The 21,323-nt window shown below is 44.3% G+C and overlaps 2 protein-coding genes across 2 annotated transcripts in view; one reads left to right on the top strand and one right to left on the bottom strand.

Annotated features, from left to right (window-relative positions):
- LOC106816733 overlaps positions 1–9,966 on the bottom strand; it is a gene marked incomplete in the record, with an annotated part of 17,321 nt that extends 7,355 nt beyond the window's left edge. The window contains 4 exon segments of the mRNA XM_014821350.1: positions 2,512–2,667; positions 5,214–5,327; positions 6,578–6,753; positions 9,502–9,966. Of these exon segments, the coding sequence (XP_014676836.1) occupies positions 2,512–2,667; positions 5,214–5,327; positions 6,578–6,753; positions 9,502–9,673 (618 nt within the window).
- An 860-nt stretch (positions 9,967–10,826) lies between these two features.
- On the top strand, positions 10,827–21,317 carry LOC106816731 (CXXC-type zinc finger protein 1-like). Its single transcript, XM_014821348.1, has 13 exons — positions 10,827–10,979; positions 12,225–12,370; positions 12,600–12,700; positions 13,145–13,269; positions 13,886–14,003; positions 15,103–15,172; positions 16,326–16,491; positions 16,626–16,724; positions 17,830–17,954; positions 18,776–18,983; positions 19,603–19,716; positions 20,410–20,553; positions 21,026–21,317. Exons 1-13 carry the CDS (start codon positions 10,905–10,907, stop codon positions 21,230–21,232), a joined length of 1,698 nt encoding a protein of 565 aa, XP_014676834.1. The 5' UTR covers positions 10,827–10,904; the 3' UTR covers positions 21,233–21,317.
- Positions 21,318–21,323: the final 6 nt, after the last annotated feature.

The following is a 21,323-nucleotide window of genomic DNA, read 5'->3' as shown; positions in this document are numbered from 1 at the left end:
CCGTCTCTCTAATTTACGAGGCTGCAGGTATACGGCAGTCCATTTGCTTTCCCACAAACGAGACAAAGATGGCGGCGGCTAATCCAGACTTCGAAATGCCATTGGAAATAAATTCACGATTTAAGTTTTGGTGAGCTAGAAAACACTCGGATTAGGTATGAAAACGAACATTATTGTAAACTTTACATTAGAAGATCGTGAACAATTGCCTCAGCCCTCAACTCAAACAAACGCCAAAAAAAGGCTTCAGCGAATTACGGTTGCCGTACCTCCCCCCGGAGGGGGCACATCCATTGTTAAAGGTAGTGCATGAAGACGTGCCACTGGACAAGGTATATTTTCCGAACATCATTATTGGCACAGGGTTATTGGTCAGAGTAGCGTTTACACCCCCATATCGTGAGTGTGGTTAATGCGAGGGTACAGTCTTAACATTTTACAGCGGTCTTCTTGGGGTACCCACCCATCAAGCTGATATTGGCCCAATATATCGGCCCAATATTGGCAAAACAATATTGGACCAATATCTGCCTATGTTGACAGGAGGACAGGACATAACCGAAGTGTGCAATATTGCAACAGGGTATACTTTTTAGTGCAGTATATTGGGACATGGTGTATTTTAGGGCGAAAAGCCGTTAGTGACAGGGTCAGGTTTCAAAGTCCCTGAGGCACCCCCCTATACCCAGTTGGCAGTTCCGAGGCGAGTGCCCCCCCCCCCCGGAGGTACCTCAAGCCACTATCATGACTATGTATTATTGTATATATATATACTCATAACTGTACATTGCGTACGACGGTGCGTAATTTTAGAGGTCTCGCGCATTGTGCGTGTGAATTGCTGTGAACCGGGTGCACCATCTCTATAGTCCCAGCAAATGTCATGTATTTGATCATTTTATTACGGATCTTGTATACACTTACAGTGCATTCAACGGGGCTTCGGTAAAGCTTAGCCTTACTCCCTTGCCTTAGGCTTAGTAAAGTTAGTTCAATAGTTGTACTACGAACTGTTTAACAGATAACCATTACTCACACAGACTTATTGAATGGTTAGGTATACAATACAACAAAATAAAACACTTGGCGTTCAAAGTTCTCAAAAACTAATCGAGAAAACAACAACAAATTGGCCAAACACAACCGGTTGCATTGTCGATAACGAATACGACAGCACGGTTTGTTTAGGTAGCATATGTTGGTGCAACACTCTGCCGAGGTAATGACGTCACTGCATGTACGCGCGCGCATGTACTACTTAAAACATAAAATTTGTGGCCTATAAATAATCATGATGAATTTTGGAGCCAATTTAATTGGAAGTGGCTATTCTTACGAAATGCAACGCGCATGTGCATGCGTTGCGTGTGTGGTTATACACCATAGGCATAGATTGTTTTTGTAAGATATAACACGTATATAAGGAAATCGAGTCGGTTTATAATTAGTGTTAGGGTTAGGGTTGGGGTTAGTGTGAGAGGTTAGGGTTCGGGTTGGGGTTAGGTAGTAGGCGTAGAAGACTTCCAAAACTAGCATTATATTACTATTAACTATTATGCGTATGCGCGTTGCATGTCGTAAGAATAATCCATAAATAATTCTTACGACTGGCCACGGCCAATTTAATTATTCTCGGCTGAGACGAGCGCCGACTCTTCCCAGTGTTGCACCACAGCATAAACTATAAAGGCCTTGTCTAATGATGTAGCCAATTATTCTCGGCTGAGACGAGCGCCGACTCTTCCCAGTGTTGCACCACAGCATAAACTATAAAGGCCTTGTCTAATGATGTATAGCCAATTATTCTCGGCTGAGATGAGCTATTCTTTTCGTTAACATGTATGAAAGTTATGCTTCCCAGTCAAGGTAAGTCAAAGATTTCATAATTAACAGCAAAAACGAATAGCTATATTGTCTTCTGAAGTTACATACACATTAAATGGTAAATGGATCTTCAAATTTAGTCATGGGATAGCCACGCGAGTACTACAAACTGTAACTCAGACAGATGGACAAACTAAAGAAGAACTCGTTAAGAATTCTGACAGTTATCAGTATACTGTATTTACATTAGTTCCCTTTCATTTGTTTCAGCGTGTCGCTTACATTTTCTAGTGAAATAAAACTTCATTCAGGAAACGAGTTCTTCTTTATGTAAGCGACACGTTCTAACACATTCCCGGAGCGCCCTTTGTTGCTGCAAAGCACAAGTAGACTCCGGGAATGTGTTAGAACGTGTCGCTTACATAAAGAAGAACTCGTTTCCTGAATGAAGTTTTATTTCACTAGAAAATGTAAGCGACACGCTGAAACAAATGAAAGGGAACTAATGTAAATACAGTATAACGATAACTGTCAGAATTCTTTCTCTCCGTTAATATAACTAAATGAACAATATCATAACTGTACACAAACAATTGAGTTTTTTTTCAGTAAGTTTCACTCCTCAAAGTCCCCATTAGGCTGAATCTATACAATTTCCCTTTATTAGGATGGAACAATATTGTTTACCGGTCCTAATTCATGGACAGATTGGTGGGCTTCCTCTGTGGGGTACTTGATGTACACTCTGTGCTCTTGAGTTAGCTCAACCGCTCCATTGTCCAAGGCACTGCGGATGACCTTGCTCATCTGCCGTTTCTTCCACTCTGATGCAGTGTTGTTTATCTAAAAATGGACAATTTGACATGTTGACAAAATTTAGAAGAAAACTAGAGTAATTCGACTGGGCGCAGTCGACTGGTATGCGTCCGCCCTCTCGCGCAGCGCATTATATCAATATTCAAAACTCAAACAATTCTAAATAAAATGAAAGTGTCAATGACACTGTAGCTCACTCAATAAATGTTTGAGATGTGAAAATCTGAGATGAGGGCGAGTGATGGCGTTACACCTAAATGATCGCCATTTAACGTTTTTATGATATTCAGATTTAGGCACCGCCTAAAAGCGGAGCTCCCGATGTGTAACGTGTAAGATTGAGAGGGATACGCTTATTCCACGTAGCTGCTATATGTACCACGTGACAATGGTGTTTCCCTGCCCATAACACAACTTTTGTCAAAGGTTAATTGGTTGCATGGAAGTGTTTACTTCGTATGATTTTTTCTAGGCGGTAGCACACGGTTGCCATCTGTATATCGCAATAATAATTTATAAACCAAAATGAATCACAATTTGGGACGGTAGATGGCGCTATACCCGCTTTGTAGCGAAGGCGTTCGAAATAAATAGGTTATGCTGCGTTCCGACATGTTTTGTAAAACTTTACTCTAATATAGACGTTTTATCGGCAGGGTGGAGAAGAAATACCAAATTTGCATTAAAGATATTGTCAATGAAATCTTGTAAAATGAACCAGACGAGTGTGACACCACAGACTGTTTGTTATCTGCGTTTTTTGCATAAATTGCATAATTTTTTTTTTTTAATATCAAAACCCGTAGCCCTTATTCATTCACATACCAAAAATGAGCAAAATCCGTTGAACCTGAACTGACTAATGGCAATTCCCATTTTTGCCAAAAAATTGCCGTGGCTCGAAAGTACGTCGACTGGCGTGCTCCAAAATAGGACGTTTAATATGGAAGCATAGTAGTAACAACTATACCCAATTTCAAACATGTGAGTGAAACGGTTCCTGAGTTATCATTGACCGTAGCGAAATGTTGACGGACGGACGTACGACGGACGACGACCCATGGCAATAGCTCAGCTTGACGATGTCAAGGTGAGCTAATAAAATTGGAAACAAATACATAAGAATTTGAAGAAAATTTGCATATTTGCATAATCAATTACAATAATATGAAATTTCAATACTTATTAATTTGACCAAGCTTTCGTTTAGATTATATGAAAAGCTACAAACACGCCAACTTTAATTGCACTTTCTCCATAAATGCAGGAAAAACTCAATTCATGGAAAAAACTTTGCATATGTGCATAATCAATTAGGAATAACGATAGATATCATAAATTCGACTATGCATTCTTGTAAAATAAATAATATACACACATGCCACACATTGATAAATGGCAGAGGTCCGAGGTGGGGGCAAATTAGCACCCCCCACTATGCAATCTCACTCGAAATTGAATGGGTTATGACTTATGCATGAGTTAATTGCAGTTAATTGCATGGCCTTCTCACAAAGTTTGATGACATTCCATCAAGTCATACTTGAGTTATCGCGTAAACGAACAAATCCGGATAGACAGGTGAATTAGCCCCTCCCCCTGGACATTGCTGTCTCACTTGATATCTAATAAGTTAATTGCCACGTCCTACTCGACCTTCTCACCAAGTTTGATGATATTCCATCAATTCATACGAGTTATCGTGTAAATAACAAAATCCGGACGGACGGGGGGATTAGCCACCCCCACCCATGACAACCCGAAAACATAATGCCTCCGGCACCTTCGGTACGGAGGCATAAAAATCCAGGCAAAATATTCTAGCTTGATATCAAGAGTGTATGAAAATGCAGGGTTCTCCCTACGTTGCGCAAACGGGGCGCGCCCGCCCCGTTTGGTAAAACTCCCCCCACGTTTCAATCGTTGCGCCCCGTTTAAACCCCCCTTAAATTCCACCACAATAAAAGTTTGGCAGCGCGGAAATCGATCGTAAAGAATTCCCATTCGACCAGGCCTCCGGACGCGTGTATTTTTACGGTACCACTAATGAATAACCGGCCTACACTACGCATGCACTGAAGACCCCACACAAGCACAAATCTTAACACAAACTGTACCGACTCGGCTGCCTTATAGACAAGTACCCCAAACACCGTCTATGGTGTGGTGGCGATTTTACGCATTACGGTAAAAAACACGCTCCCCGGACCCCCCTAGTTTCCCCCCCCTCCCCCCCCCCCTCCCCCAGTTTCAATTTCATCCTGGGGAGAACCCTGAAATGGAATATAAATATTGTGATGGGCCAAGATTCATGATTGAGATTTTTTCTTTGTAACATATTATAGGAAAATAATGCAGCAAAATCCCCCTTTTATTAAGCTATTAGCAGCAATATTAAGTAAAATATTATGAGGAAAATGCAGTTGTGATTAATTTATTCTGATTTTGCATGATGAATATATCCTTCAACAAATGTTCATTGCATAGTTTCTGTGGTTGGGAGTGCGTGGGGCAGATAACACTAGCAAGAACGGCCTTGTATCTCCACACGTTGTGCCGCAACCTAAACAAACCTTGTAGTCGGTAAACAAAATGACTTCTTTGAAGACCATTGTTGCTGGGCATCCCTTCTTTCGTGAAGCTTGACAATTTCGATATGTCCGTTTCAGTGGCATAGGGTGGTCTTCCTGTATATAATTTAAATGAATGAAATTGAACATACGTAAATTCAAAATTATTAAATTTAGGGATCCTTGATTTGATAATTGAATCATAAAGTAGATCTGGAAAAAGTAATTGTTTCCACCTTATACCTACTTTGTCTATGCCACTACCCAGGCCTCTACAATATTTATTACTTTTTGTTTTTATTGGGTGGAAGGGCCACCTTGAAATGCACCAACAGAATGATCAGTTAACAAAACAAGTGCCGCGGAGCGACAGCGCTCATCTAACGTCTACTGCGGTGACTCTGTGGTGGAGTGGTGGGATTCTAGTGAACCCTGTTAGTCCCAAATGTGTTCACATACACGCCGAAACAGTGGAATGCACAGGGATGGTATCAGGAACCTTCTCAAAGGTATGTTTGTTGGGATCGTTATGAAAGTTGCCACGAGATGGCGCGTACGTTTAAGTGTCTTCAGATTAAAGATGGAAGCTCCCATCGTACATAGTAGCAACAACTATTTGCAAGACAGAATAGGTAAGCACTCATCCATTTACCTACGCAAGCCTACAAAAAGTTGCTATATTATTCCATGTTGTGGTGCAACACTGAGAGGAGTTGGCGCATGTCTCAGCCGAGAATAATTGGCTACATCATTATACAAGGCCTTTATAGTTTATACTGCATGTGGTGCAACGCTGAGAAGAGTTGGCACATGTCTCAGCCGAGAATAATTGGCTACATCATTAGACGAGAACTATATTATTTCATGTCGTGGTGCAACACTGAGAGGAGTTGGCGCTCGGCTCAGCCGAGAATAATTAACCCACATGCCGCACATGCCGGCCGCACATGCGCGGTGCTCGCGTGCATGCAGTGACGTCGTCGGTACATGCAGTGACGTCAGTATTACGTCAGTACCTCGGCAGCGCGTTGCACCAACATATGCTACCTTACTACACTTAACAGAATCAGCCATACTTGTAAGCTGTAGTTTTCATAATTTTTATCATTTTTATAGTTGGGCAATTCCACGTAAAAGGGTACATTGAAGTAAAAATTAGTTGATGATAGTAGTAGATGATATGCACTATGTCATGAGAAAGAGGAGTTTTTGCTTTTTCCTAGGATGTCATTGTTCTTCGAAATTTCTAAGGGCAAATCATTAAATTTTACATTGTTGAAATTACATCCATTCATGTCATAAGAGACCCAATATAAACAAATTAAACAAATTAATTATAATAATGGAAAACACTCAGTGGCACTCACTATCATACGTTCCTCATCCTTAGCCTGCCCTTTGAGCTTCCGTGCAGCATGCCGGTCTCTGCCATACATGCACTCGTAGGTATCGGTTTTGACAACTATGAAGGGATGCTCATTTTCCTTCACAACACCACTTGAATCCAGAAAATGGATGCTCCTTGGGGTGATCTCTTCTTTCCCTGTGCAAAAAAATAAATAGATAAAATAAATAATTACAAATTCATGATAAACCTAAAAATCAATATAAATTTATTATTTAAATTGCATCTGGTTATCATCAATCAATGAACATACAATTCACACTGTATACGTACATACTGTACAGTTTGAAAACAGCCTCAGTGCTCCAAACTGCATGAAGGCTTGCCTAATGAGTAATACTAGTGCTAATTTGAGAAATTTCTGATAATCTTTATAAATAAAAATGCATTATAAACTGAGTGGTGAATCAAAGGAATAACTTAAAATACACACATATTTGTAATAATTTATTAAAATTTATTAATTATCAATTATTAAACTATTGTCATCTATTTTCAACAAATTCAACCACTTTTGAACATATACTCACCTCACAGATTTTCCAGACATTCAATATTCCACACATCAAGGTATACGCTTGCCGAAAGGGAAAAAGAGTACGAAAACTTCCAAATTTGGAAGTTCAACGACCCGAGACTTCCGAATTTGGGGTTTGGCCGAACTGATTTTTATAATTCATTAAACTTGTCAAGTTGTCTTTGTTTAACTTTAGTTAATGACTTAAGTTAAAAGCATAACTAATCTTACGCTTAAAAATTCCCAGTACTCCAGACAGTATCCCTTTAATTTACTTAATAAATAAATAATCAATTTGGACTTGGAGCATAATTTGCAAATTAAGTTCAGCTAACTTTTTGTCCAATTTCATTTGGCATGACATTAATTGTCACTCCATTCGCACTGTTAATTTAGACAATGCAAAGTGGTAATTCAAAACTTAGAAGGATTTAGACCGTAGGCGTAGACGTGACATAATCATAATTAAATTAACTGTAACGTGTAACATGTATACAGTGCTCGAAATAAGCGTTGTCCGGTTGTCCGAGACAACCAGAATTGCCGCCGGACAACCTAACCAGTCTGAGACATTGTCCGGTGGACAACCAAGAAACCCTATTCCTATCCCTAACCCTAACACTAACTCTAAACCGACTCGGCTATCTTATATACGCGTGGTACCCAATTAATCTATGGTGTATAGCCTTTTGCTTTTAATATTTTGCATCTGAACTGACAATCAATCCCAACCAACTAGTGTAGGCTAGCTGGCACAATAATGTTCAGTTTCATACTTCAAATCCAAGTGTTTTCTAGCTCATCAAGAAATCTTAATCGTGAATTAAATCGTGAATAAGATAAAAATATGGGACCAGCTACTGGTATATGTCAGGATATATAATTGTTATATTATGACTATGAGAGGTAGAACTCGCGATATTGGAACCAGCAATACCAGGCAAGTTTCGGAAATTTGCTGGGGGAGGACACCGCATAACCCCCGCCTGTTTCCCCCCCTCCTTGGAATCATAGACCCACCACTGAACAATTACATATCTTGGGAGCAGAGAACAATGAACAAAAATGTCACCTTTTCGCATATGGCGCCCAAAACAAAGATTGCAGAGCTGAGAGGTAGAGGAGCCGTAGGGTGTGGAGAGGGAGGCGGAGGAGCCAGTAAAATATTAAGTCATCCACTATTTTGCGCAGTTTGCTGTTTTTGCCCCCCCTTGTTAAAAAATCCTGGCTACGCCACTGTTTTTAGGTGTTTTCTGATCACATTATTATGTGATTGAAAATAGAAGATTTCGGGATATTTTTTGGGACAACCAGAAATTGTTGCGGACAACCCGATTTGATGCCTGGGTTGTCCGCAGGACAACCACATTTTTTTTCTTATTTCGAGCACTGTGTATACATGTGTATAACAGCTGGCTCGCTGCTGGCTGCTGCTGACTGGATGCCCTAAGGCGAGCTGCTGCTGACTGGTCGCCCTAAGGCGAGCTGGTGCTGAATCGATCGATCGGTTGAGCGTGTGTATAACAGCTGGCTCGATCGCTGCTGGCTATGTTGTGCCCAAACTTGGAATCTTGCACAAACTTGGAATTTCAGCGCATCCGCAGTTTGGGCAACCAATCTTGAGATTGGGCAAACAGAGGTAAACAGAGCTTGCACAAACATATGATTATTAGGATTTCAAATGTTATATCATATTACTATAAGGTCGTATACCTTCTTTCCTCAATGTGTTTGGCACCTTTCTATAAATATTAAATGATTATAATAAATAATTGGATAAATATGAGATAAATCTCTTCCTAGTTTGCACCACACACTCGCTTAGTCCGAGATTCCTCTGACCAATGCCCATGTTGTACCCAAACTTGGAATCTGCACAATCTCGAGATTGTGCAGCGATTGTGCTGCCCAAACTGCGGATTCCCTAGTTTGGCTGACCAATCTCAAGATTGGTTGCCCAAACTGCGGATGCGCTGAAATTCCAAGTTTGTGCAAGATTCCAAGTTTGGGCACAACACCCACACCGACGACTTTGGTGGATTTGGTGTGGGTTAGACATTGGTCAGAGGAATCTCGGACTAACACTCGCTATGAGCAGTTGTTGAATCACCGACTGTTTTCAGTTTGCCCAATCTTGAGATTGGTCAGCCAAACTAGGGAATCCGCAGTTTGGGCAGCACAATCGCTGCACAATCTCGAGATTGTGCAGATTCCAAGTTTTGGTACGACAGCTGTTCACACACACGAACACACACACGCGAGCGATTGCATGACCTCCGTTTGCGCGGAGGTAAAAACTGCGATTAGATCAATATGAATATATAATCATGATTATTTATAGGCCACAAATTTTATGTTAAGTTACTTACCTACATATGCTCGAAATCGGCAGTAGTTAATTCCTGATTTCAGTTCAAAAGCCTTCTTGACTGTAACCGCTTCGTCCCGTGATGGGACGAAAAGTGGCAAAGACATCTCCGAATCGGACTCCATTATTTTACACTTCGAAGGTGGTTTCGAAAGTTGCATTCCGCTATGCATTCCGGTTGCGTTTGCGTTACCAGGAAGGTAGCATATGTACCGTTTGTTTACATGCCGCTATGAGAACATAACATGACCCTTAGCATTTGACTGCGCATCCGCCATGACCCTTAGCATTTGACGCATGCGCAGTCTTTGCACTGAGGGCGCCACCATCCAATAATATTAAAAAATTCTGTGCTTAGAAATGACTCTTTGGCGCCATCTCGCGTGAAATATAATTATAAAGTGCGAATAACGTGGAATAAACCAGTTCGACGGTAGCGGACTCGGAAGCACCCGGCAGATAGGTGCGATATGATATGACTACTAGGCACTTAGGATATGACTACCTAACCCTAACCCTAACCCTAACCCTAACCCTAACCCTAACCCTAACCCTAACCCTAAAAAAAAATTTAATTAAATTAAAGTGCCTAGTAGTCATATCATATCGAACCTTTCTGCCTTCTGCGACTCGGAATGCGGAGTGTGACGCTAGCTTTTGGCAACTACCGCTCTTGTCGCTGGGCGCCACCGTCCAATGGCAATATGGCATTAAGAACTATTCGTACGCACAATTGCCAATATTATATCTTATATCTATATATATGTATACTATCAAAAACCCATCTGTAAACATCCAAACCGTCAAACATATATTTATAATTATGTAACTTCTACAACAATAAAACATGTTATTTGTATTTTTGATTCCGTGACGAATAGGCGGCTAGAAGTTGTCTCCAGTTTTAGTGCAGCCGATTCAGCATATTTCTTCATAAATTGCATGTTTTTAGACAGATATATGTCGTGTTTATTAAATTGAGTATGTAAACTTAGTGTTGCTCTCCTACACTTGTTGTTTTTGTCCTTACTTGCATTCTAACAATATCACGTAATTTGGTTAGTAATTAACATAGTATTACTATTGCTCATACTCATAAGGTCTATGTCCCCCAGGGTACTGCCGGAACGTACCCTGGTTACGGTCCGGTATACCGGAACGTACCCTGGCCGGCGTAGGCGACTACCTAGACTCGTTAGTGGAGTAGGCGAGGTACGCCGTACGGTACGGCATATATACGGTTCCATATTAGATAGTACCAGGGTACGTTCCGGTATAACGGACCGTACCCAGGGTACGTTCCGGCAGTACCCCGGGGGACATAGACCCTATCAGCATTACTATTACTAGAGTTAACTCGGTTAGTAAATCGTAAAGTAAATTAGCATCGGGAAATGACAGGTCATGAGTCAGAGCCTACTCGGTCTAGGCCCTACTGTTTCTCCAGGGAACAGTCCTTGTGCGACACAAACCGTGACCGTGAGTAAGGCTGAGGATACACACACAAGTTTTTCGCCAGAATGCTCGTTTGACTCGATTTGAGCTGTCTAAGCAGCCAACTATTGAGTATTGGCAATCATGAACATAGTGAATCATTGCGTTAGTGGCGCTGAGAGGGTCTATGTCCCCCGGGGTACTGCCGGAACGTACCCTGGGTACGGTCCGGTATACCGGAACGTACCCTGGTACTATCTAATATGCCGGACCGTACCTCGTCTACTCCACTAACGAGTCTATAGGGAGTCGCCTACGCCTACTCCCTAACCCTAACCCGAACCTGAACCCTAACCCTAACCTTAACCCTAACCCTAATCCTAACCCTAACCATATCAAATAGTGACCAGGGTACGTTCCGGTATACCGGACCGTACCCAGGGTACGTTTCGGCAGTACCCCGGGGGACATAGACCCTCTCAGCAGTACTAGTAGTACTAGTAGTAATAGTTTATTGTTACTCGATACTGCTCGTACATTATCGGAGTTAAATGCTGATCGATCTTGGAAATGGCCCATCATCCAGTCCAGCCATGCTTACCTATGCAGGCTTGATTTCGGCTCAGCTCTAAGCACTAAGTAACCATGTACAACAGTAACAACCGCGACTACCAACAATTTTGCAAGTGTGCGCGTATCATTGCGGTGCGCGTATCATTGCGGTGCGCGTATCATTGCGGTGCGCGTATCATTGCGGTGCGCGTATCATTGCGGTGCGCGTATCATTGCGGTGCGCGTATCATTGCGGTGCGCGTATCATTGCGGTGCGCGTATCATTGCGGTGCGCGTATCATTGCGGTGCGCGTATCATTGCGGTGGCCTCTGACGTAGAGGCATGCCATGTGTGTTGATGAAGTTTGAACTGTGCACTTATTCTCTTGCGTGACCAAATAATGAGAGTATACCTGCGACTTCGTTCGCCCCTTGGTGTGGTTGTGCGCAAAGTTGTGGCTAAACTCGTGTGTGTACCCTTAGTGTAAGTATGTAAACTTTAGCTGTAGTACTACACTACTCGTTGTGTCTGCCACATGTCTGTGGCCGAGACAATGTGAGCTATGAGATTAGAGCTAGGAATATTTGAGATAATGATCCACATATATCCCACTGATTCCATTCATAGGCATTTATCCAGTGACACTAACTTATATGCTAGCCTGTCGACAGTGAAGCTTTTTGCGTCGCCTGAACTAACCGATAAATTTGTCCATTAAAACAAGTTATCCGTTGCAGAAGAAAGATATTGCTAAGCAGTTTGCGCTGCCAGAACGACAGGCGAAGGTCGACCAGCTTGTTCGCAACATGCCGTCGCAACACACCGAATCCAACGCAATCAAATATTGCATATGCAGATCCACGGATACCTCGAGGTTTATGATGTAAGAGCGTGTGCATGCACTTACATTGCTACAAACGCTTGTAATGGCATGCTCATAGTTTATTCTTACAATGCTTTTCAAATAATATCTAAAAATTTTGTAGGTTTTAAATTTGCATTGTTAAAATACCATGAAATTCGATACAATGTACCGTATGCAACGTTGTTATCGGAACGGGTCTTACTTGTCGCTTGGGGGTTGTAACTCCATTCTTCTTGTGCGCCGGCAGAGGGTGTGACAACTGCAACGAGTGGTTCCATGGAGACTGCATCAGTGTGACACAGGAGCATGCCAACAGCATCAGACAGTTCTTCTGCGAAATGTGCAGAGGTGCGTAAATAGACTTCAGTCATGCCGCGCTCGTTTTCCGTCAGCGCGACAATGTTTGTGTCTGCGACACGTAGGTTTTTCTGGTACAGGATGGGATCGCCTTCCTCGCCTGTCTAGACAAATGCCGTACCGGTAACACATACCGGTAATGCTGTGAAGCTATCTATATAAATGATACAGATACGTGTAGAAGTGTGGATTGTTAGCTGTGCTCGTGGTAATGATGACATAGGTGGCGCTAACAGCATTGCTTGATGACATAGGTGGCGCTAACATCGTTGCTTGATGACATAGGTGGCGCTAACAGCGTTGCTTAATGACATAGGTGGCGCTAACAGCGTTGCTTGATGACATAGGTGGCGCTAACAGCATTGCTTGATGCGTGGATGATGTTCATCTTTCTATGATGTTTTTGTTCTCGGTCACTTCTCTACGCTTTACCAGAACGCAATCCGAACCTGCGCATCAAATACAAGAGCAAGAAGTCGAAGCACGAGTCGCACCGCCACTTGGTGGAGAACAGCGGCAGCGACAGCGACTGGCCCGCCAGTTCCTCGAAACACTCAAAGGTTCGTTTTGTGTCAATTGTCGTCCTTGTGTGTTGTCACGTGCCGCGGCGTGTCTGTTGTCACATGTTCTGGGACACAGGACTAACTGCACACTAGCATAGCTGGTCGTCTGTGGTACGCGCACACATTTTAATAGACAGTAATGTGATTTTTAATCTGCACTACACATATACATATTCATATACATATATGCATACATGTCAGGAGTAAATAATGACAAATTTGTGATTATGTATTCCGGATACATGTATATACATATATATATATATATATATATATATATAATATATATAGTATATATATATATATATAAATATAATATATGTGTGTGTGTGTGTGTGTGTGGGTGTGTGTGTGCATATAATACACACACACACACATACATAACGTGTACATGTATGTTGACCCTGTTCCTGGCCTGCCTGTATATACACATATATAGTGTGTGTGTATGTGTTGCGTGTGCAGATATAAACACACACCACACTTACATATATATACGCATATATAGCATAGCACCACACCACACACATTACACATTATCGTGTAGCATGTATGTTCATCGCTAGTATCCTGCGCGCCCGTCACATCTCTGCCTCCCGTCATTGTTTCGCAGAAGTCGGCGCGGCGCGACGACAGCGAGCGACGCGGCGGTGAGTCGATCGGTCGATGCGGAGGCGAGTGCGCTGCCGCCACGTCCAGACCGAACTGCGCGACCTGCGACTTCTGGCAAGGTACGGACGCACACCTGGTGACGAACGCGGAACCGCGCAGCGCTGATATTAAATCCTGTAATTACTATGTAAATATATGTACGGTATTTATTCATGATGTTATTCCGTGTCGCGGTCGTCGTTGTGGTTACAATGAGTCGTGGACGGGGAACCGGTCTGACGAGGGAGCGACCGCCAGCCGCAGTGGCGCCCTCTGTGAGTGCGGGGTTTTTTGTTGTTTTTTTGGGGGGGGGGGGGGGGGGGGGGGGGGGGGGGGGGGGGGGGGGGGGGGGGGGGGGGGGGGGGGGGGGGGGGGGGGGGGGGGGGGGGGGGGGGGGGGGGGGGGGGGGGGGGGGGGGGGGGGGGGGGGGGGGGGGGAAAAAATATATTCTGTAGGGCAGATATCGGGAGACCCTAGCTGTGTGAACCGATTTGCTGTGATGAGACTGTGTGTCACTCAGAAGATGGTACTGAGTGATGGATGAAGGCCTAAGATAAAATATTGCTTGTTTCCCTTTTAGTTTAACCGACCGACTGCGCCAAACTTAGCCAGGCGGTGGCCCGCTACTCGACACATTTTATTGGCCGATTAAACCAAAACAAAAATTATTTCGTTTCGCCAAAAAAACAAAAACATAATTTCGTATTCCGCAAAAACATATACACAAAAACAGAAATATACAATATACATATGCACATCTAAGGGTGGCCTGATGCAGGGTGACAGAGCATTGCAATGACACTATAGAATTCTTATCGTAATTTATAACATATACATGTACATATTAGCATAAAAAATAATATGAAATAATGTATAATGTGTATATAATATTAATATACACTAAGACCATCGTTTATACGAATATCTGAGTCATGAGTGACTTTTCCTTTCCAATTAAACTCAATTAAGCTAAGAGTGCTGCTAAGGCCTCGCTGTGTCAGATGTAATAATATCAGAGCGAACGAAACAAATTTGTCTGGCAATTCACTCCTGATAATATGTATAAGGTAATGATGTATGCTCGCAAAAATCGCTTGTCGCGACTGGCTGATCAGACGAAGTGTCGTCTCGCCATCATGCATACAATTTACATGGTCTCATCTTGTCTCCGTTTTCCAGGACATGCGCAAGTTCGGCGGACCCAACAAAATTCGGCAGAACAGTGCCGCGAAGGCAGTGCAAGAATCTGGTGAGCCCAGTTTGAGATTCCTAGATTAGATTATTGATAGATTGCCGGGTCCTGGGCGTTATGCGCAGTTATGAGAGAGGGAGGTGTTAGTTATTATATATATATATATATATATATAATACAGAAGTTAGATAATAGGGAAGGAGTGTGACTTCAATAAACAAGGGAATATTCGTTCATTTACTAGGCCCTAGAATTCCTACGATTTACAGCTAAAAGCGTAACTCGAACCACTTTGAGCTGCTAAATCGACACAGTACATTCGCCTAGCATCGTGCGAAATCGTTTCCTCGTAACACTCGCAAGTCCGGAGAATACAGACTAAACATTACGACAGAAGATTCTCATTCTGTTGACTAGCAATACGCGAGATGTATATACAACCCGCTAACTTGACCCAAATAGCAGCTACTAACCGAACTCTGCGCACATCTTCGTGGCCCTCGGCGATGCGGTGTTGGCTCACTAGGGAGATTGGAGCTGGAGCGCTGCTAATTGTGGGTTGGGCGTGCGTGCGTGGGGGCATTCAGCTGTAAATAGGTCAAAGATTAGCGTCGCGCGAGTGTTGGCGTTGAATCGTCCAAGTGTCCGATGTCGATGTCGGCAGCAAGAGTGCACAAGATTTCGTTAGAGCTAGCCTATTGTTTCAAAGTTGGGGGCGGGTTATGGAGTCGATTTGCTGCAACAGAATGGAGAATCGTGTCGTTACGTTTAGTCTGTATCGCTCCGATTGCGGGTGTATACCGAAGGAAACGATTTTTAGCACGAATGCTAGGCGAAGTGTACTGTGAACGATTGGAGCTCAAGTTGTGTTGAGTACGCGTAGTAAATCGTAGGTATCTAGAGGCTAGTAAATGACGAATTTTCGCCTGGTTTATTGAAGTCACACTCCTTCCCTATTGTCTACTTCTGATATATATATATATATATATATATATATATACACACACATATATATATAAGTTAAAGTTAAGTTAGGTTAAATCCTTCCCGCGCATATGGCGCATAGGGCGGTGCATATCTCCGTTTCAGTAACTCTGAGGCCCTCAGCTGCTTTCACAGTAAATGCTACAGTAGGGGGTTAGTCCACTGGTAGCATATATATAAACACTTTACATTTACTTCACTAGCAACCTGTTCTTATCCCCTAGAGCCTGCTGACGGGTGGAAAACCTGGGAAGCTGAAACCGTTCGAGCGACCTATGCCGAGCGTTTTTGCCACCACGGAATACGAGGGCAGCACCGATGCTTTCCGCCACGTGGGAGGTGGCGCCGGTGGCCAGTCTCAGCGGCGCGCAAAGAGCTCGGCTCACTCGAAGGTTGGTCCGCGAACGAAACGTCATACCCAGGGGCTAAAATACATCCGCGAGAGACTTGTAGTGTGTGTGTGTGTGAATTGAGCTCGCCCCCTGGCGTTGTTAGTGCTAAACAAGCGTGCGTCTCTGTTTGGCAGAAGTACCATCGGTCGCGGGCGCGCGCGGAGGAGGAGGAAGACGAGGATTGGGAGGAGGAGCCGCAGTCACGCCTCAAGAAGAAGACCAAGTACAAAAAGGTTGGTGCTGTCGCAAGATTACGAGATACGCCTTGAGTGATGGTCAGGGTTAGGGTTATGGTTAAGGGTTATGGTTAGAGTAAGGGTTAGGGTGAGGGCGAGGGATGTGGTTAGGGTTAAAGTGTGTATTGCGAGATTTTTGCTCAGAAAAACTAAATATAGCTGAAAAATAGTCTCACCTGACAGCGAAAATATCACTGATTACACCAACATTAAAAATCCTAAGATTTTATGCAGTTATAGCTTAGAAAATTGGATATGAACACATCGTAACAGCAATGCATTTTATCGTGTCGCGACAATGCCTAATGGCAGAATTGGTAAACTTGTATTTGTGTCGGTGATGAATTAAAAACAAGTGCGTGCCTGTACTATGTCTATGGCAGATAAGCAGTGGTGCCACAAGCTAATCCATACTTCCTGTTAGTTCAAGATGAAAAACGTTTAAAAAAACGATTAGTTCGAAACTGGCAGTTTTCGGTGAATACGAAGGTTCTAAGACATTTTATTGTTACTCTAGACAATTGCTGTTACTCAAGCAATAACGGTAGGTATCATGAAAGTGGGGAAAACACTGGAAAATTCTCGCAATACACGCTTTAAGATATGGGCTAGGATGATGATTAGGGTTAGGGTAAAGGCTAGGGTGATGGCTACATGGGCATTTTGGTTGTGCTTAAAATGACGACTATCGTTACTGTTACGGTTTTTTATTTTTATTTTTATTTTTATTTTTAGTATAAGGATCGCAGTTAAGGTTACCATCACGATTTTACCGTTACTGTTAGGGCTACAGTAAGGATTAGAGAGAGAGAGAGAGAGAGAGAGAGAGAGACAGAGAGACAGAGAGACAGAGAGAGAGAGAGAGACAGAGAGACAGAGAGACAGAGAGAGAGAGAGAGAGAGAGAGAGAGAGAGACAGAGAGACAGAGAGACAGAGAGAGAGTTGTAGGTATGGTTAGATTCACGGCTACGATCACGTATCTACAACACTTCCTTCTCTCACAACCGACTTGCACGCCTGTTACAGACGAAGGGCCGTGCGCACGGCGGAGGACAGTCGCAGGAGAGGGGGGGCTGGGCGGTGGCGGCGGATGAGGAGCCGGCGGCGGCGGGGGAGGCGGCGAGCGACGCCGTCGTCGTGCAGTGCTTCGGGCCGGGATGCGTCGAGGAGGCGCGGCCCGGATCCAAGTACTGCAACGACGAGTGCGGCATGAAGATGGCGAGCAGGTGAGACGCCGCGCGAGACAATGACGTGAGACGCCGCGCGAGACAATGACGTGAGACGCCGCGCGAGACAATGACGTGAGACGCGATACGCCGCACGAGACAATGACGCGAGACGCCGCACGAGACAATGACGCGATACACCGCGCGAGACACCACACGAGACAATGATGCGAGACACCACACGAGACAATGATGCGAGACGCCGCACGAGACAATGACGTGAGACGCCGCGCGAGACAATGACGTGAGACGACGCGAGATGCGATACGTGACAAGATGCACGATACTTGGTGCTATCATTGTTGTTTTTTTAATCGTCTCATCCACGTCGACCTTGTTTCATCGTTGATGTCATCCCCGCCATTAACGCTGACGCTCAGAAACTAAAATACCTTATAATTTAACATTATGTGATAGTATAAGTTCAGTCAATATTGTGTTAGTTGCCACCTCTCTAGAACGGTGAACCTGTCCTTAGAGGCCACTTTTTGCATATCCCTCCAGTAGCAGTCACGCAGAAAAAACCACCTCCATGGAACAGCCATGCGTTTCACGAACGCCGCTTTTGCCATTTCACTCAAAGTGACCGTTATATATATATTTATAGTATATATTCAGCACATTGACTGAAACAAAACGATGATGACGATACCCGCCACTCGATCGTGTCACCAAACAGTTTTTTCCGTTTTCTAACAGCCGCGTACAGGTGAACGTAACAGATTGATAGAAACAAAAAGATGAATATGTAAAAAACCAATTATGACGTTGCCCACCACTCGATGGCGCCACCTTACCGTTTATCTCCTGCGCACACACAGCCGTATCTACGAGCTGCTGCCGCAGCGCATCCAGCAGTGGCAGTCGTCTCCCTGCATCGCCGAGGAGAACAACAAGAAAACGCTCGAGAAGATCCGGCGGCGGCAGCAGGACGCGCGGCGCCACCTGGGGGAGCTCGACGTTCGGCAGCAGGAGCTGGAAGCGCACATGGAGCGAGCGCGCCACGCCGCCGTCGCCAACGACGACGAGGTTGGTGTGCGATGATGCGCCGTGGGGGGGGGGGATGCGCTGCCTCCCTCCCTCGCTTCGGGGGTCTGCCTTCTTCACTTACTCACTTCCTCTCTCGTTCTCTCTCGATCCTTCACTACTGGCCTCCCTGCTTCACTCATTCATTCACTACCAGCCTCCCTTCCTGCTTTACTCATTCTCTCCCTCGTTCCCTCCCCATCACTCCCTTCCTTCTTCCCTTTCTCACTCTTCCTCCCTCTCTCCCTGCCTACATTTCTCCCTCCCTCACTCCCAATCTCTCCCTCTCCCTCCTTCACTCTTTGCCTCAATTCCTATTCCCTTCCTCCCTCTCTCGCTCCTTCACCATCTCCCTCCCTTGATCTACTTAGTATGTACGGCAGAAAGTAAATAGTAACAGTACAGGTATTAGCCGCATAACATCTCTTGTGTTATTATCTACTCTTGATAACATGTACTGCCTGACGTGCCCTCCCTCCCCTGCTCCCTCCCATCCTCCCTCCCTCCCTCACTCCTCTGCTGCCTCCCCTCCCTCCTTCCCTCCCTCCCTATCTTCCTTCCTGACTCCCTCCCTGCCTTCCTCGATGTCAGTGTATAACGGTAGCTTGTGTGCATCCTGCAGGGAGCGACGGACAATGAGAGTGAGGAGAGCGAGTTGAACATATTCTGCGTTACTTGCGGCCACGAGGTGAACGCACGCGTCGCGCTGCGACACATGGAGAAATGCTTTGCCAAGGTGAGACTTGAGGGGGTCACGGCGTGACGTAGAGGTCAAAGTGATGTAAAGGTCAAGGTGAGGTCGAAGTAGTGGTGAATTGCAGCGGGTAAGGTGAGGTGGACGTCGCAGAGAGGGTGGTTAGATCTAGAGTTTCTTTCACTAGTCGTGAACAGTGTTACATAGTCCCTGTGATGATCGTGAATCTATATGGAATATAGAATCTATGATATAGAATATATTAAATATAGAAATATAGAAATCTAATATAATAAGAATAAATCTAATAATAAGAAATAAAATAAGAAATAAAGAAATAAAATAAATAAAATAAAATAAAGAAATAAAATAATAATAAGAAATAAATCTAATAATTAGAATAATAAGAATAAGATCTAATATAATCTAATTTAATATAGAATATAGAATGTGAATCTATATGGAATCATTGTGGAGGGGGTTAAAGTCCCCATGTCTATATTCGACTATTGTGGCATATTCCGTTAGTGTCCTTGTAACAGCCGTAGGTTATTGTAGAAGGGCTGGAGTGCCTGTGACTCACGGATCATTATGGAAAGGCTAGAATATCTGTGACTGTCGCGGACCATTGCTAAAGAGTTGGATCCCCTTGACAGCTGCTTGTGCCCACTCGTTATGTTAGTCGGGCGCCGAGTGCGATATTTATTCACGCCGCGTTCACGTTGCACCCCGCAGTACGAGAGCCACACGTCGTTTGGGTCCATCTACAAGACGCGCATCGAGGGACAGTCGATGTTCTGCGACGCGTTCAACGAGAACAACAAGACCTACTGCAAGCGACTGCGCGTTCTGTGTCCGGAACATTCCAAGGAACCGAAGGTAAGAGACAACACGTGTGCCAGTCCCGTCCGTTTGTTTGTAATGAGCTGCTTCCGCTGATCTCTGTACCTGTGTCGGTGTGTGTATCTGTCGGTCTGTCTGTTTTGTTGGTCTGTCGGTCTGTCTTGTTATTTGATCTGTTGGTTGGTTGGTCTGTCGGTCTGTTTTGTTGGTCTGTCGGTCTGTCTTGTTTTTCGGTCTGTTGGTTGGTCGGTCTGTTGGTCTGTTTTGTTGGTCTGTCGGTCTGTCTTGTTATTTGATCTGTTGGTTGGTCGGTCTATCTTGTTGGTCTGTTGGTCGGTATTTTTGTTTTGTTGGTCTGTCTGTTTATCTGCCCTCCTTGAGTGTCTTTCTGTTTGTTTCTCTGTATATTTATCTATCCATCTACTATTCATCCAGCCATCCATTAACCTGTCTATCTATCTACTATCCATCCAGCCATCCATCTACCTGTCTATCTATTTATTTGTAGGTCGGGCCGGACGAGGTCTGCGGCTGCCCCCTGGTGGCGGACGTGTTTGTCGAGACGGGCGAGTTCTGTCGCGCGGCGAAGCGTAAGTGCATGAAGCACTACAAGTGGGAGAAGCGGCGGCTCGCCGAGATCGACATGGAGCGCATACGCCAGGTGCGTCACGTCGCGAGCACGCGCGGGGGTCAGGTCGGGTCGCAGAGGGGTTAGGTCGGGTCACTGATGGGAATGTTGTTGTTGCCGATGGTGATGCTGCTGCTGTTACTCCTGCTGCTGCTGCTGCTGCTGCTGCTGCTGCTGC

Source organism: Priapulus caudatus, unplaced genomic scaffold (assembly GCF_000485595.1).
Source record: "Priapulus caudatus unplaced genomic scaffold, Priapulus_caudatus-5.0.1 Scaffold1469, whole genome shotgun sequence".
Classification (NCBI taxonomy): Eukaryota; Metazoa; Priapulida; class Priapulimorpha; order Priapulimorphida; family Priapulidae; genus Priapulus; species Priapulus caudatus.
This window is presented reverse-complemented; position numbering and strand designations above follow the sequence as displayed.